Here is a 17,953-nt window from a genome sequence, read left to right as displayed (position 1 = left end):
CTAATTGGATTGTGTGTGATACTGGGCTGGGTATGGTGTTAAAAAAAAAAAAAAATTTAAAAAATGCCAAAACCTGGATGTGCATCCTATCTGCTAGGGTAAAACAGAGAATTATATCCAATTTTTAATAAAGGAAAGCTGACTGTTAAGACCATGTTGAGTGTGGGAGGGCAGACAGCTCTCTGAGCACGTGCTATAAATCCCGAGCTGTGCCCTCTGTGTGGGGCAGGCAGCAGGGCTGCTTTCTAATGCTTCTGTACGTGGAGTAATTGGTTATGGGTGAAGGTTTGAGTAAAAGCTGGTGCCTTGTCTTGTAACTTATCTTGGGAATTGTACTTGCTAGTGAAAGGACAAAGAGTTTAAATGAATATATGTAGACTATACAGGTGGCTAACAAAGTTTTGGGTTTTCTTCTTTCTTTTCATGGGGCTTGCCATGGCTGAAGCTGTGTCTCTTCCCACAGAGGCAGTTGGTCTGTGGCTTACTAACGTGGTGGTCACATTTTAATTCTTGTTTACTAGCTGGGTGAATTCTCTGCTTCTGTTGCTCACCTATAATGGCTTTTCTAGTACCTTTGGCTAAAGAATCTTGTCCAAGTGAGCCTATGTGTGTGGAAGAATTGTGAGAGGAAGAACTTTGCCTCTTTCCCGTTCTTCTTCCTTGCATTTGATTGATGCTTCCTGAATGTGTGGTGGGAAATACCATCTATAGCTCTTCCAGAAGTACAAAGTCCTCCATTGATAAACAGGTAAACACATACTGTTTAGTAGTCTTGTTCCAAAACATTCAGTATCTGATCTAAAATTATAAATTCCTCCCTCTTGTTTACAAAGTCAGTTTTATTTTTGGTTTTCAAGCTAACAAATAGGTCAATATTAAAAATTCTGCAGTCACCTCTTCAACAAAATAGTGTAGGCATGATTATCTGGATTTTCCTAGAGACAGAAGTCTAAACAACCGTTGCTAGAAAATGTTTTGGGTAAGTCTTTATTAAAAACGTTAAGTTGTTTTTCTCATGACAAAATTCAAGTCAACTAAATAACCTGAAGTTGTATCTTGTTTTTTTTTCCAAAGGGAACAAGATCACGTCAGTCTGTATGGGGCCTTAAGAAACTATATATCATTCAGGCATAAACAGGAGTACAAAGGAATGCTGCTTCTGCAGGAATAGGTATTAGTAGAAATCTAAAGTCCTGTTCCTCCATGAGCTTGCCTTACACTGAATGTTCATTTACTCTTTCTGTACAAAATTAATTTACATACAGATTTAATTTTCTTAACAAGAACTGATGAGGAGTCCTCCCTATTGTTGGAACTAGTGGCAATGTTGCCTGTTTCAGCAGGCAACTGGTAAATTGGTAAAATTAAGTTCTTTACAAGATACAGGTGTGCAGGATTTCTTGCAAGTTTCTGACTAAGTAATTCCAACAGAAGTCAGGGGTTTAAGAACTGCTTGAGTGACCCACTAGGATGGAGTTAGCAAGAGGTAGTGTTGATGGCTTACTGCAGGTGTACATGCTCCTACTTCTCAGGTGATTTAACTTAGGAGTGTAGATATTCCCTCTTCAAAATGGGCTCATGAAATTGGGTTTCCTTTTTCTTTTTCTGCCAAGCAGTGCATGGAAGCTGTGGCTCTTGAGCATAGGACACAGCATCTGAAGGATGTTAGGAGATTTCGGTAGCAGTGTGACCCTCTGAATGTTAGAGAGAATGAAAACTGAAGTAAAATGTACAGGCAGATTGTTAAAAGTTTAAAAGACACTGGGATAAATACAAATATCGGTGGGGTGGTATTGTGGTTTTTAAAAGTTATCATAGGCAACTTCTTAGCTGAAACTGCATCCACTTAGGACCTTCAGATGGGGCTAATCTTCTGATAGGCAAAGAAATGATTAACTAATCACACCTGTCAGGTAAAAAGTAGTGTGCATAGAGAGGTGATGATTTTGCTTACAGTGTGTAGGTGTCTGAGCACAAACTTGTTGGGGGTTTTTACATTAGGAACTTTTAGAATGAAGAATTGATCATCTTGAAGGATGTTAAGGTATTTTAAATGATACTTACCATGGCTTTGTCAGCGTTCAAGTTGGAAGAAGGCCAAACTTTGCAAGTTTTCCCTATGAATATTATTCAGCAGTAAACCTAAACAGTTGTTGAAAATGACTGGGTAGTTTTTATTGGCGGGGACCTCTGCAGGTTGGCAACTTCAACAGACTCGGAGCATGGCTAGATTCAATGCTACATCAGGTTGCTTAAGGCCTTGTGCGGGTATGCTCTGAAAAATCTACAAAGATGGAAATTTCACTGCCTCTTTGGACTTCCTTTTTCTGGTGCTGCACAGCTCTCATGGTAATTTTTCCACCTTGTTTTGTGCCAATGAGAATTCTGTTAAAACGGTTTGTGTCTTGAGTTTTTGCTGTGCAACCCCCAGAAGAGTCTGGCTCCATCTTGCCCGCAGTTCCCCTTCAGGTAGTAGGAGATGGTTTGGATCATGTAGCTGTCTCTCCTCCAAGCTGAACAGCCTCTAGCCTCTCTTTAAATGTACCTCTACTGTAGCCTCTTATATATCCAATGTTCTAGACCCCTGACCATCTGGTGGACCTTCTCCTGGGCCCTTTCTGGTTTCAGACTTTGTTGTTCTGTGGGTGTGCACAACTGAACTGTGCTATTCCAGGTGTGGCCTCATGAGGCAAATAACCCGCTGGCAGAGGGAAGCAGTTTTGCTTTTGTTAATGCAGCACAACATGTGGTTATAACCACATTTGGATTTGAACCTCCTTAGCTGCTTGCTTGCTCATTCATCTGACCTACTGAGATGCCCAAGGTGATAGCTTTGCCCTTTAGTGTATCAGCCATTCCCCTTATTCGATGTGGTCTTCAGCGTGCTGAGAGTGAATTCTCTATGCTGGCCCAGGTCAGTGAGGAAGGTACTAGGGTTGCCCCAATATTATCTGGCTTTCACATGGACTTAGGACTTCAAACAAAATGAATCCCAATGTACGGCTCTGCTTTGACTTTCCCGTCTCTGATTTTAATGCCACTGCATTAAATCTTCAATTGTCTTGAACTGCCTGCATTCTGGGGCTGTATACTTCTAGTTCAAAAATCATTTAATTTTGGAATTTGGCAGTACTGTTCTTTCCACACTTTAATTAAACTCTTGCCTGACTAATGAGGTTCTTCACCACTTCCCTTCCACCCCCACCACATTACTTGATCTCTACTGGTATCTTTTTGTTCATCTCTTCAGTATTTTACCATTTTGATCTTCACGCTTTAGTCTACCAGCATGAAAGTAAAAACCTGAAAGTCTTGGATAGTAAAGGTTTCCGTTCTTAGAGGTATATTAAGAGGTGTTGAATATCATCATTGATTCAATTTTCAGTGTCTGTTAATGGCAATGAACTTCTGAGGCTTTTTACATAACATGTAAAAGGCAAAAAGAAAATCCTTGTTCTCTGTGTGCTAGTCTTAAAGTTTCATCAAAGGTGCAAACTGTTCATGTGCTTTGAGAATAACTTGAAAAATTGCACCACATATTTGGAAGCCCAATAGGGTTTTGACTACATTGGATATATTCTCCTGTTTATTGGGAAGACTGAAAAATAATTTGGGAGGAACTAGATGGGATTTGTTCAAAAAGTGACATTAATTTGTATTTGTTTAAGGTTAGCAATGACTGATGAGTTCTTGAGTAGTAATATAGAATGGGATATGCATTATTATGGTTAAGAAGTGATTTCATAGGTTTTATTATCCGCTGATGAGGGAAATTGCCATAGCATTTCTGAATGAGGTTGATATGGAGACCAGTCTGTTCATTTCATCGTATGTCTCTGATTTTTCTGATGAGAGTTTAACTGTATACGAAAACTTTGAAGTCTAATAAAGCGTTTTTATCATTGAATTGTGTTTTAGAGCTCTGAGCATGCTGTTCTCGGGCGTTCAAGTCAGTCAAAGGTGTAGAATGAGACAGTCTCTATTCAGCGCGGTGCAGTATTTTGAGACCCGCTGAAGTCAACAATCAACAGGATGATTAATACAACTACTAAGTCAACACTGTTATTAATTCAGTGACTGAATCTTTTAATCCCATTTCCCCATGAAAGGTAACCATGTGTAGAAGTTCCTGGCAGCTTAAAGATGAGAATGAGATGGTGAATGCTTGTGACTCAGGAATTGGTGAGTGCAGTGGTCAGAGCTGTAATCCTTAGTGGTTACTTATTGCCTTACCATCCTTGCAGAAACGAGCTTACAGCTGAATAACTGCATTCATTTAGAAACTACTTGCTGCATCTTGAGCATGTGCTTTCCTGTCTTGCTGGGGAACTGATTGGGTATTTGACTAAGTGCAAGCTTTTACTTAAAGTCTTCGTTCTTAGCTGTTGTCATATTTTTTGCAGGTGTTTAGACAGATTTAGGGGAATTGTTATCATCGTAACTGTCTTTCTCTAGGTTGTAATACTGCCTTAGATGGCTGTTAAACTTCTGAACGCTGAAAGGATGCAGTAGTCTGTTCCTCTTGAGGACTGTCAAAACCCCACATTTTTTCCAACACAGGCAACCAAATGGAAGGAAGTCATCGGGGTTTTTCTGTTTGCTGGGCAGAAAAATGTCTTGGGTTACAAGACGTGCGTGGGTCTTGACAATCGAGTTATTCACCTTCCTAATGTTTCACCTGATAGATGATTTAAAACAAATTGAATGTCCACATTTTTCCATGGAAAATAATGAAATGGCAGATAAAACTGGCTTTTCTAGTTTAGCTATAACTGTGCCTGACTCTTGCTTTCCTTCTTATGGCTTTAGTCTGGGCACAGTTGCATACAATGTGGTAAGACTGTTTTGTTAGAAGAGCGTCGCACACGTCAGCGAGAGCCAGTTTGGCAATACGTATGTTCTTGGGGTGGTTTTTTTCCTCTTTTGAAGATACGCAGTATACTGAAGGCTGAGCAGGTGGTAATGAGGGAGTTCTTTTATAGCTTCATCACTTCTGCTGGAGTCTATAAACAGCAAGAGCAGGAGGACGGGTGCTGGAGGATGAATTTACATTCTTGGCATTATTTGATGTGTATTTATCTGGCAAACTTGTGGAGCATTTGAATACTATGACGATTAACTTGGTATGTCCTACATACACCCTCCAGTACTGCCTTACAGCAGCCTTTGCTGTTGTGACATCTGTTACTTGCTTATCATGAATGGTTACAGCACAGGGAGTGTGCTGACATTTTGTTGATAGCCTGAAATTGTAGGTTGGGCCTGTATTTGTAATCAGTTGTATATTTTGGATAATTATGAGTCTCTTGCTATGTTCTATGCCATGTGGCTGAGCAGAAACATGCAAAACCATTCATCCAACACTTTCAGTCTGTGAAAACATGCAAAATCTTTGGTATGAACCTGTGACCTATCTTTTCTCTCTAACCAGTTCAAATGTTTGTGATGGAATTCATGAACAAGCCTTTCAGGTCATGGTCTGTCTCTTATGGCTTATGTCTGTTCCTGTCTTAGATTGCAAGAAATATTCTCAAATATCTGGTGGACTTAATGCTTTTGTCTCGTATAAGGTAGATTTATTTCTTGAAGGTTAGTGGACTACCATGATTAACAAGTGACTTGGCTGATATTCTGTAGCAGGTCAAGTATCTGGGACAAATTCTATTCAGTGAACTTGTTTTGAATCATTAAAAAAAAAAAACAACAAACAACAACACAAAAACCCAAAACATAATAAACATGCTTTAGAGAAATTTCTGTTTTCTACCTTGCTTTTGGTAGATTTTGGAAGTAGATGGGAATGTGAAAGCATGAGTTCAATTAAAATAAATGCTCTTGATGCCAAACTGGTGGTGCTGTCCTAATGTTGGACTGGGTTTTGATGTTACCGATGTACGATCATTTCCTTTTTAGTTAGTCTGGTTTTAGCAGAAGTAACACAACATTTGTATTTTAAATGGATAATGCATAGTGTATGAACATACAAGGTTTCCTTCTTTCAAGATAAATCGACAACTGTTATCTTTCCTTACTGAGGCGTTTCAGGCCAGAATCCCCAACACAGTTGATAGTATTGGAGGGGACAGTGGGATAACTGCAGGAGAGAAATTTTTGCTTTATTCAGGTCAAACTGAGCACAGTGCTCAGTTTAACAGACAGTCTGTGGTGGTGTTTTGGTTTGTTGTCCCCCCCCCAAGCTGTACCAGTCCTGTTCAAAATTGAAGCAAAACTTGTTGTGACTTTTCGGGTAATAAACATAGTTCACATACCAATGGCTTGAGAGGGAAATTTTTTTAACAGGAAGCAGATGGAGTGGTTTTTGAACAAGTTCATTTAGTTCCTCTAGGCTCCCCCAAGTTCATTTCCTTCAGGGCTAAACTTGCAAGAACCTGATCTGTAACTTCATATGCAAAGGACAGATTTGGTGTTGCTGTGAGATTTTAATGCTAAATGCATACATGAACTTGACAGCCGTGCTCTGGAAAACAGTTTCTAAATACCTGTTGTGTAGCTGATTGAACTAACCTCACTCACTCTATGCTTTTATTTTGACACCAAACTTGTCTTCAGATAAACATATGGGGGAAGGCGATGGTAAACACTTGTGGTTGTGCACTTGTTATGACTACACCAGAGTAAATTATTCTTTGGGATGAGAGAACTGGTAGTATCAGTAGATCTTACTAATCTTGGTCAGGATGTTAGTTCCTGGAAGGCATTGTCTGGTCTTTTTTTTTCTGCCCCTGAAAGCATGTATAAAAATAAGTATAATAGAAATGGATTTCTTAGTAGTTTTTTAATGAGGATCAAGATTAGACACATATCATAGTAGCAGTGATCAAAGGTGTGCCTGGGTATTGCCTTAGGGCTACTGGCTGGGGTAGGATAAGCAGGCAGGATGTATCCTGTCTCATCCCTCAATAGCCCTATTCTTTTGCAAATTTACCAAAAGCAAGCAGAGACCTTTATCAATGGTATTTGTCTGTATGTAAATAGCGTGAGGCTGTTTAGACCTGTGTGGGTTTGGTGGGGTTTTTTTCCAGGTTGGTGTTAGCTCATGACGCTTCCCCTTGCGTACTTTGAGCAGATGGCAGGATTGTAGGTATTGATGATGTGGGTTGAAAGAAGCTTTTCCATAGGCTCTTGTCTCCGGCTTTTGTTGGCGATGCTAGCAAGGTCTATAAAAGCTACAATGGAAGGGTTCCTGAAATACAAGACAGAGTCAAACATGTACTTTCCTCATGGGCTGGGTAAGAGTTTTGGTGCGATCTTAGTAATACTTGACCACGATTTCAGTTTTTCCATGCTGCTATTCATTTTTCTCCCCTACCATTAACATAATCTTTTTGATAAATTCTACTTGTAGAGATGCCTTGCTCAGGTGAGGGTCATGACTTGGCCAGAGCCATCCTGAACTCTTAAGCTTAGTTTGCAGACCGTGACAAGTGAAACATGTGAATCTGGCTCTCTTCAAGCAAGTCTGTCTCTCATGAATGCAAAGCCAGATGAGGTTGGACACAGAGTTGTACTTGGAATATGAATTCTGCAGCTTCGTGATTTATCTAGGGACCGAGTGTTATTTAGAGCTTAAAAAATCATGGAGAATGGGAGAGTGAGCAGTGCTATGGATGCGCTGGCTGTAACAGATTTTGACCAGCGAAGTTGATGCTTCTGGGTGGGTTATTTGCCTGCTGATTTGTCCCCTGTACCAATGGGACCTGTCCTTTCCCAGATCTTTGTTTTTGTTCCCTCTTCAGATGTCTCTAGTTTTTTGGAAGTAGTTAGTGGCAAGGTAGTTTGGCTGAGGATGTTGTGATGGGTGATAAATACTGGAAGTAACCGAGCTGTTGGACAGAGGAGTAGAGGCAAGCTGTCAATCTGCTGGATGCTCTGAGAGGTGTCCTCAAGAAGCAGAGACAGACCTGCTTGCTGGAGAGCACTTTGAGAGCTGATCCAGCAACCTGGGAGCGGTGCAGGACTTGTCAATGCTCTACGGGTGTCTGCAAATTGCAGTCTAATTCAGGTTCAGCGGGATTTTGCAGCAGCCAGAAGAGTTGTGTGGGAGAGGGATTATTTTTGCAGCACCTTTGAAATAGGAAAGCAATTTCAAACACTTGTGCTTTATGTGGTTTCCTAGAACTTCATGTGGACTAAATGGTAAGGCTATAATTGCCAGCTGGAAAATGTTTTTCTTTTGATATATATTTGATTGCTACCGTTGTAGGGGGGGGTGTTACTGTGCTGGGGCGATGGGAAAGCTGAATAGAGGAAGAACAGATGTGCATTGCAATAAAGGGCTGTAGAGGGGTCACACCAAGCCATTTTACACTCTAATGGGAACAGATGGATCCAGACTTCTCTTCTGAGTAATGAAGTCATCTAAGAGACAGAAAAGTTGTATTGATGTGATAGTACTATAGAGTACCTGAACCACAGCTGCTTACAGCCCCTCACTTTTGTTCCTTGATTATTGATGGAACATGCTTCTGACAAATTTCTGCCTTTTGCTGTAGATCAGCTGCGATTTGGGTTTCTGAGGTAGAAATTTCAGCACTTCTGTTGTCCCTCTCCAGACTTCCTGCGGCTGCTGTAAATAAAAGGCCTGGCACATTCAAGAACGTTGCAGATGCTTGCAGCCTTGAGGATTTTGTTGATGTTAGCCTTGTGGATCAGCTCCTCTCTCTCCTTCCTCCTCCTCCACTGGTCCTAAAAGCTCCTAAACTGATGTGGTCTTCAAGCTGGGGGCAAGCAGAGGGCAAATGTTGTTATTAGACATATTTTTGTGAGAAAAAATGAAGTGTTTTGCAGCATTAGGTTGCTGTACATAAAAATACTTTCCTAAAAGGCAAGCAGAGAGGCTCTTTCAGGTTTTACTACTAAGCGCTGTTTGAACTTTCCAATTCAAATTTGGTACCCAAGTGCGGAAGTTTATGTGAAATGCCTACATATTACAGATAACTTTTAAATGCTTAACATCATTTTCACGGAAAAATACTGTGGAGAATGGATTTCCTTCGTGAATCCCTGTGGCTATAATCATGATGTTACTTTTGGCAAAAATGACATAATTTAATCCTGCTTAATGGTTAGTCTCTGAAATAACAGGTGACAAAGGAAATGCAAATTACCACATTTCTCACTTTAGCAAGACAGGATATGTCCAAATGTAACTGTTGACAAGTAAAACGAATCGTTATGTGCCTTGCTCTGGTATTCGGTAGGGCTTAATGTAGTGTTGCACAAAAACGTAACGGAAATCTAGAACTCCAGCTAAAGATTATCGGTCTGAAGACAGCTTTTTCTTATCTAGTTTTTGACCATTTAATGAGTTGTGTCCTTTTCCAATTAAGTGTTTAAAATCGTAATGAAAGTATATTCTTGGTTTAAAATGAAAGCTGCAGCTTTTTTTTAAGCCAGTCTGTGGTCATTGGCTTTTCAGAAGTCTGTCCAAATATTTAGCTTGCTGCTTCTACTCCCCCTCGCTGTTTTAAGCCCCGTGTTTGGTAGGGGACTACAATGACATTTGGACACTGGTTTGTTTTCTATGAGCAAGCTGCAGTGACTGTGTGTCTGCATGCGATGCTACTTTCTTTCGTGATGGTTTGGTTTGTCTTTGCTGCTTGAATATTGTCTTCCCTTAGCCTTCCATTGAAACTGAAGGACCAGGATATCTTTTTTTGAGGAAAGGAACAGGTGAGAAGTGTGGATAATCTTGTTTCTTACCAATACCTCAAAGCTGGCCTTATAAACCATCATAACTGCATTGCTCAAGCAAACTGTTTTGCTTGATAAAATGTCATTCTAGTAAAACTAGACACTTTTGATGGGCTCCAGCTATACCTGCTGGGATGCTACTACTTCATGGGAGAATTGTGGGGGTGGTCTTACGTAATACTGAAGGGGACTGCTTTTCGCTTCCCTCGGGATCAGAAGTGCTCCACTGACTATAGAATGAGTAATATTGCTCTAATGTATCCCTCCTAGCCTGTTAAAACATACATTGAGATTTCATTTTCACTCAGCGTTCCTCTTTGCGGGATAGTTGGGTTACACGATGTCTGGCATGGGAGCTCTGAGCCCCTTGGAACAAGGGGAATGCGGTTTTATTTCCCATCGCGAAGACTGGCTGGGGCGCACCAGTGACTACCGTACATAACTGTACAGGCACATCGGGTGTTTTCATAGCGCCTGTGCTCTTCTGTTCTCCAGCCAGTTTTCTCCTTGGAGGTTTGGGAAGCAGAACTGGTATGCAATAAATACACCGAGTCTTCAGTTCCTGTTTTCCTCGTAAAACTGCAGAGAAATCAAAATATTAGGGATGCTGTCTAGAGTTTGTTGCCATAAGCATTATTCCCCTAACACTGCATGTAATGTATGCGTGCTGGTTCTTAGCCATGTAAAGGTATGGGGAGGACCCATCTTGCCTGTCATGGATATGAGGCTTTAGGGGAAAGGAAGGATGAGGTGCAGATGTATGTGCTGAGTGGCTTTAGTAGGTGAAGAGTTCAAGCTCCCTGTCAAACTGTCAAGGCACTGTGCGGCCTGGTTAACTTTGCGATAAGCGTTCCCGTTGATGTAGCGCTCTGTTCGTGCTAACGTCGCTTCTTAGAAATGACACTTAATTATCTTGTTTCCATTATAAATACTTGGGAAACGTGTGTGCTGCAGTCCACGTATCTGGAGATCGGTGTCCCCCTTCTGAAGAACAGTGTAGACCCCTCATCTTGGTCACTCCTTGCTGATCTCCTGGGCACTGTCTGAATCCCTGGCTGGGAGCTCGTTCGGCACAGAGCTAGTTCTTACAAAAACTGTGTGTGTCTAAATAAAAACAAAAGCTCTGCCAAAATCTCCTGGTATCTCTGGTATGAAGCATGAAAGTTAGCGATCCCAAGGCCTCCCCAAATCTTTTGGTTCTGTCCTCCATTTATTCAACACGTTCTTAGTGATCAGTGTTACAATTACCGCTTTGTATAAAATGTTTTGTGTGGTTTGAATCCATATAAGGATCTTGCTGTCAAAACCGCAGCAATCATCAAAGGCCTTTTTCTGGAGGAGAGCTTCCATAAGAATGCTTTTGAGACTATGCAAGTTGGTTATTTTTGAAATATTGGCACCAGAGCTACTTGCTCTGAATTCCTCTTTCCCCTTTATAGCGAGGCCGTAACTAGTTCTGATTCTAAAAACAAAACAAAACCAACCTCCCCTTGAAATTACTCATTAGAGACAGCTTGGAAAAAACAATGACATCTCTAAATATATTGGACAGGAAACCTTATCTGAGTCCCCATCTTAAAAAGAAAAATGTTTAGTGTCAGAAATTTGCCCCAGAAACAATATCAGTATGTGGACTAATGAGACACTGCTGTCATTGGCCATGTCGGGTCTAGCAGTTGAGTCAGCTGTAGTAGTTTGGATAGTCCTCGTTAAGAAATCGCTTCTAAACACCTCGATGCGTTTACTAAAAAACGGGAAGTCCTTCCTACTACAGTGTAACAATATTTTTATAAAAGCAGTTAAGTGTAGATTCAATTGAGCTTCACTGCATGGTTAAGAATGGGGCGCTTTGGGTTTTTAACTTAGTCGTACTGCTTTTGGGAGATAAAAGCTGTGGTCACCATCCGCTTTTCACATCCTCCGATAAGGACAAATATTCTTCCCTTTCAGAGTCTGCTAGATGTATTTTGAGCTGTTATGCTCAATGTTAATGCTGGAGTAAAACAGGAAAATAGCTTCAGGGGTCTCTGAGGTCCCTTCCAGCCTGGGCTGTGCTGTGGTTCTTGCCCTACAGTGTCCTTGGTGGCCTGCCTGGCCCGACTGTAGTCGGTGCATTGCAAAATTGTTTGTACGGAAGAGAATGTCGCGTTGGTCATCATGGCCCCAAATCCTCCCGGCAGCTTATATTTTTTCCAGGCAGTTGGTAGGATTGGAAAACCAATAGAGTTGAGACAAAGGAAAAATAAGCTTACCCTACTAAAAGAGACTGTTCAGCTGCTGTCGTAGCTTCTGAGATGTAGCCAGTTGGTGCCAAATAATTACATGCTCTCAGCTGGAAAGAAGCTGCTTCATTCCCTCTAGCAGAATATAAAATTAATTTCCTGTGATTGTCTGCTCAGCCCTACTTGAATATCCTGTTTGGGAGTTTTTTTGAATTGTCCAAAGGTTGAAGTCAAGGCTGGCGATGAGCTCCTCTGCTTTGTGAGCAACTTGAGTTGAGAATTTTCTGGCCGAGTCGCGGTGGCACCCTGCAATCCTGGAGCTCACCGGGCCAGGCTCGGCAAAAAGGGACTTGTGCGGGTCTCTTGTGCCCTGGATTTCTGCCGTGCACCTCCTGTTCCCCTGCTGGACCTGAGCCTGCTCTTGAACTCTTGGCCCCATCCTTTGTTGCGAGGCCAGCAGCCCCTCTCCGTGCACGTGGCAAACTCCAACACGTAATGGTGTCCCACATGCGAGGAAGTTAAGTTTAAAAGTAACAAATATATAAACGCTTATCCCTTTTTTTTTTTTCCTCTCTCCAGTGCCTGGCAAGTGTTTTGGCAAGTTCAACCTTGCAGAAAGCGCTAGCTCGGGCTGTAGGATAGAAACTACTAACTGGAGTTGTTGCTCATGGTATCTCTGCTTCAGCGCACATGTGATGGCCGTATCTGAAGCAGGGATCGAAGTACTTGTTTGTTTAAAGACTGGGTTTGTATTCCTGGCAAAGGCAGCCCTTATTGAAGGGAGGCTGGTGTTGCAGGCAATTACTGATTGCAATGGCCCACTAGTTTTAAACTAATGTAAACTCCGCCTCCTGTACTGAAAGGTCTTCACAGGGCTGCCAACCACAAGCCCTAACCCCACCCCAACGGAATTAGCCTTAAAACGGGAATGTGAGGGCCTTGATAAGTCTCTTGTAATCCCCCACAGCTTATCCCAAAACTGTAAATGGCAGACCACTGGTGTAAACGGATGGAGCTGCCAAAATAAATACGCTGCAGAAAGATCTAGAGAGATGGTGAGTGTTAGTGCTTTTGGCACCTTTAGGTGTAATGCACTAGGTAATTGGGAAGTGAACTACACCTACTTAAAGAAGGAAACGAGTACCTTCATCTAATCTTAATTGGGTATATTACTTCCCCCTCCCTTTCCCCTTGACTGTGAGATGGCTTGTCTCAGGGTGCTAGTGTGGAAGGTAGCTGAATTTCATTAGCTCTGACATATCCAATCTTCCTTGCTTTGGAGTAATTAATTTCCCTTTCCTTTGAGGTAAGAGTGAAGCAGAAGAAAAGACAGGCAGTGGGAGACCTCAGGCTTGATAAAATAGCAGTGTTGATGTATTCAGTATTGTCTTTAGGCATTTGAGCTTGAAGCGATTTTCAAGTTGTTGTATACTCCTTCATTGTAGCTGGAGGGCTGCAACACTTGGAAATGAATGCAGTGCCTCTTCCATACAGCCTCAGAAACACTCGGATGATTAAGAAAACAAATATTAGAAGGCCTACCAAAACTTACTCTTGCTTTCCCTTGGGACAAATTCACCTTAACATAAATTCCCAGTAAAGGGAATCCTTTTTTCTGAGCTGATACCCATGGCGACAAAGGTGCTTGCAAGTTTACAACCTTCATTTCTAAATAGCAAGCTTTTTTTTTTTTTAATAAATATATATATATACACACTCATGTGCGTGCACACACAGAGGGCATTCAGAGGTAATTTGCCTGGGATTTGGAGTGCCACTTGTAAAACATGAATGTCTACCAAAAAAAAAAAGGAAGCAAGGAAAAACCTGTCAAGTAAATGGTATCCGATAAGAGGAAATAATGTTATTAAGGGTTCAGATATATCCAAAGGGTTTTAAAAATCCTGTTTTCTCCTCTTTGCTGAGCGGAAGGCTTTTTCCTCTGCCGGAGAGCCTGGAGCACTGTCCCCGTGTAGTTTGGGCCTTCCCTTTCAGTGGTGTGTATGTAACTGTCCCTGTGCTTTTGTAGGCATGACTAATCTTGCAACTTGAGCTTCTGTTTCCTGCAGGAAAAACCTCTCGAAGATGAGATTCAGTTCAGTTCCGCAGCATCCAGTTCCTATTGTGTATAGCAAAGAGTTTTTCATGTCTTATGGCAGCTGGTCACCTAAGTATTTGTCTCCAGTGAGCTGCTTGGTGAAAGGTAACTTTAAATTAATTTTGAGTGTGGATTAAACTGTGGTGTCAGAACAGGAATTTAAGTCTCTGGAATTTTCAGTGATACTAAGGCTGATGTGATTCTTCAAGTAAGGTGCTCTAAACCAAAATGACTATAACTTGGTTTCGTTTTATTGCTTGTGTCCTCATGTAGAAAACTCTTGGTTAATGTTTTGTATAGGCTGATATCAGCCTATACTGATTTGTCCGGGGTTTTACTAGCTGGAATATACTTGCTCTGGGGTTGTGGAGCTAAATGCTGACTTACTCTGCAGTCTTGGATATCGAGGTTTTTATAGAGACACTGCATCCAATTAGAAATCCAATTGATGGCTGAGCTTTGAATCAAAAAGACATTTGCATATAACTTTTCTTACTGTGGGGAGGCTCTTGCCAGATGTTATGAATAGCCTGAGATGACATACATGCTTTAGGTAGTACTCCAGAACACCTACTAATTGGTAAGCCACACTTTAGCGAGCCATCCTCCTCTGGCTTTTATGCAAGTTACATCTTCCTGTCTTTGAGCCCTCTATCCCTTTGCATATTCGCATGCGAGGGAGGGAGGGAGGTGGGGAGCTAATGAGGCTTTATGCTCATGGAAGTTGAATGTCTAGTCTTCAGTGACTTGCAGCACTACTTGTCTTGTAAAAGACTTTATTGGGGAAAAAAGTCTTAACTTGATCCACTCATTTCTGTTGTTGCTGAGGCTCTTAATGAAGGAGCAAACTGTTGCTGAGCCTGTCCCTTCCTGGCTAGGATGGACACTTGTGATTGTGGCCAAACAGAGCAGTGGAACTGGCACGATGGATGGCTGTTGAGAAGGCCTGTGCTGAGGCAAGGTGCCTGCAGGGCAATAAACAAATAATATTTAGCCATAATACCACTCTGCTGTTTTCTTTCCCTTTCGTTCTCACTTTCTATGTTTCTTGGGTTAGAGATACGTTAATAAAGATTTCCACTTCATTTCTTCACAAGTAAATTCTCCTGGGCTGGTGTTTAAGTCCTTTGAAGTGTTTTGTTCCATGTACATTACTATAGAAGTTAGTGACACATGCATGTGCTCAAGTAGGAGGATAGGAGCCAAAGCCAGTTTCAGCTCACAGTAATCGTTATTTGGAAAATCCTGTAGTGCTATTTACATGGGAATACTTTGGGAAGTGGAAAACACTCATGTTAGTAACTACATGCAGCAAAATGTACAGTTGGTTATCTTCAATATGCATATTTCGATAACTCCCAAACCTTTTAATGTTTACTTCACCATAACAGCAGGAACACAAACTTCTCGTGTTCGAGCTGTACTAGTGTGCCTTAGTTTTAATAGCAATCTTTATTGTTTCTCTCTATAGCTGTGCCAAATGACGACTATGGCATTGCAGTAAATCTTGGTCTCTTTGGTCTCTATACTGTCTTTGCTGTATTGAAAATGGGGATTAGTCATCTTAAGGATTGAGAACGGTTTGTTTAGCTCTTATATGGTCTCTTCATAAGCAAAAACTTGCCAAGGAATAGCTCTTTCAGCAGGTAAATAAGTAGGATGAAGTTAAACTTGCTAGCCAGATGCTGTGATGAGTTCCTCTGAGGAACTGTCCATCCCTTGAGCGTTGCTTTTCTGGAGAAGATTTGCAGTTCTGGGAAGAGGCTGCTGTAGGTGACACGTGCTGTTCTCCCAGTCATTGATGTCCTTGTCCCTTGGTGATGATTTTCCCACTCATTTTCCTTGACGTGTGTTCCTGTGGCCTTTGTGGTGGATGTGATAATGGTGACGTCTTTCTCTCTCTCTCCTTCCAGGTCATCATCGGTTCTCTGATGTGATGCCTTCTAGTTTTTGTTGGCACTGTAACCTAGTCTAATCACATTGAAAAATCTTAATGTTGCTCTGCTTCCACCTTTCTAAACAGGATTAAAACATCTGTACAACCTGATGGCTGCCAGGTCATTTGGTGGTGTGCTGTTATGTCACGTAATAAGCCCTTGTACGGTAGGCTTGTTTAGACAAACAGAGCTCCTGTCAACACTGAAGACTGGAGAAGCTTCTAGTTTCATGCCAGTTCTGAATGTAAATAAATGGTTCTGCTGAGGAAGGGTCTTAAGGAGAGAAACAAGATCAATATTGCTAGTAGAATTCTATAAGAGTTGTCATGAATTTTGGCATCTTAAAAGTTGGAGTCAATCATACAGTGCTAATCTAATTTGAAGTGGTGAAGGATCCTTGGGTGTTGCCTGAGACAAGAGTTGGCACCCTAATGCTGCTCTGGTATCAACAGTAAATACCTCTGATCTTTAAAGGAGGACTCATGAACTGAGACTTAGAATTCCCCTGGAACTGCGTCTTCTACTGCCTGCCTTGAAAGCCTCGGTGTAACACACTAGGTTGGGATATTTCTAGGAACATGTAGAAAAAGAAATAGCTGTCTGATTACATCTGTTTATTTTTGACTTGGCAGATTTGAACCTTGAGGGGCATGTTAAGGTGCATCGGGTCAGAGGCACGTCGGCAGCGGCAGGGAGCCTCACGTGGGTTCCGGCCCAGGAGGTTTGCAGGGCAGCCTTCGGAGTGCCCCGCTTGCTTTGTCGAAGCAACGTGGTTTGGGCTCAGCATCACGGCATGAGTGTGGGTTTGACCCATCGGTGTTGAAGAAACCTGTGTGACTTGGGAGTAGCCCTGACCCCCTACCCTTTTGCTCAGATACAACTCTACAGTCTCTTAAGATTTTTATTTATGTAGCTGCTTGGCAAGTGCCTTAATCCAGAGATACTTTTACTTGGCCTTTGGATGTTATACGTAGACTGTAAATTCCTGTTCAGATTGTAACCGCTGTTTCCATCCATTTCCCTGTATGATTATTCTCTTGATTAGAGAGCAAGCATGTGTTGCTTTTTGGAGAAAGTGTTTATCTTTGCAAGAGATAATACTTCTATTTCCTTCCTCTCCATGTAATTGTTGGTGTGTCTTGTGTTCGTGAGAGGTGGCAGCTTTTTCAAGTGCTGCTCTTTGTTGCTTTTGTTGTTTATTCCTCCCCCCATATGGTAGTATCCCCCCAATTCAGACTTAAATAATTTCAAAGCTTGGAACATTGAGGTAAGTGATGAGGAGTTGGACAGGATTTCCCAAAAAGTAGAGAACATTCTTATTCCTATTTAGTGAGCAGAGGTGAGTAACTTCATTCTTGTCTCCTGAAGAGAGAAAAGAATTTTGTTCAGCTGATAACGTGAGTTTTTCAGAATTAAGTGTATATAATCCGTATTGGGAGAAATGTCTTTATTTTTTGGTTTTGTAATCTAACAGGATTCTGAAGTAATTTTGGCCTTCGATGCACAGATTAAAAGGGTGGGAAAGGCTTTTTACATTCCTTGAGCTTTTTTTTTTTTTGTCAGATGACTTGTGATGAACAGTAGTTTAGAGATGATAGCTGACTCTTTAGTCTTTAGACTTTGCTTCTGGCTGATGCAGGAGACCTGTTATCCTTTGGAAGCTTGTCGTCTTCCTGCAGGAAAAGGGTGTGGATGTGAAGCAATATTGCCAAGGTCTTCTTTGTTACTGGATTATCAGTGGAAAGTCAGAGGTTCTGCAGAGGCATTGAATCAGTAATCTTCTATGTGTTTTAAAAATGACGGTGCAGAACATACTAGAATAGCAATGGGGAGCCGTTTTGTCACCTGTGCATCCTCTGGTGCACATCTAGGGAACGTTTCTGTTTCATCTCTTAAGCTGCTTTCTTGATCCTCTACTGATTTTTGGGAACACTACACTTTCTTGTGGCTTTTAAGTTCCTATACAATACCGTACATAATGA

General features: G+C 41.5%; 1 protein-coding gene across 3 annotated transcripts in view; it reads left to right on the top strand.

The window, feature by feature from the left end:
* MCU (mitochondrial calcium uniporter) overlaps positions 1 to 17,953 on the top strand; it is a 94,782-nt gene that overhangs the window by 18,320 nt on the left and 58,509 nt on the right. Inside the window, exon 1 of one of the 3 annotated variants that reach the window (XM_075154105.1) lies at positions 4,147 to 4,182. The exons of the other annotated variants lie outside the window; for them this stretch is intronic. Within the exon in view, the coding sequence (XP_075010206.1) occupies positions 4,162 to 4,182 (21 nt within the window). The 5' untranslated portion in view covers positions 4,147 to 4,161. Of the gene's footprint in view, positions 1 to 4,146; positions 4,183 to 17,953 lie in introns of those variants that run through there. 3 annotated transcript variants of the gene reach the window in all.

The sequence above is a fragment of the Calonectris borealis genome, chromosome 7 (genome assembly GCF_964195595.1).
Source record: "Calonectris borealis chromosome 7, bCalBor7.hap1.2, whole genome shotgun sequence".
Taxonomy (NCBI): Eukaryota; Metazoa; Chordata; class Aves; order Procellariiformes; family Procellariidae; genus Calonectris; species Calonectris borealis.
Note: the sequence above shows the minus strand (reverse complement) of the source record. Positions and strands in the feature narration are given on the sequence as shown.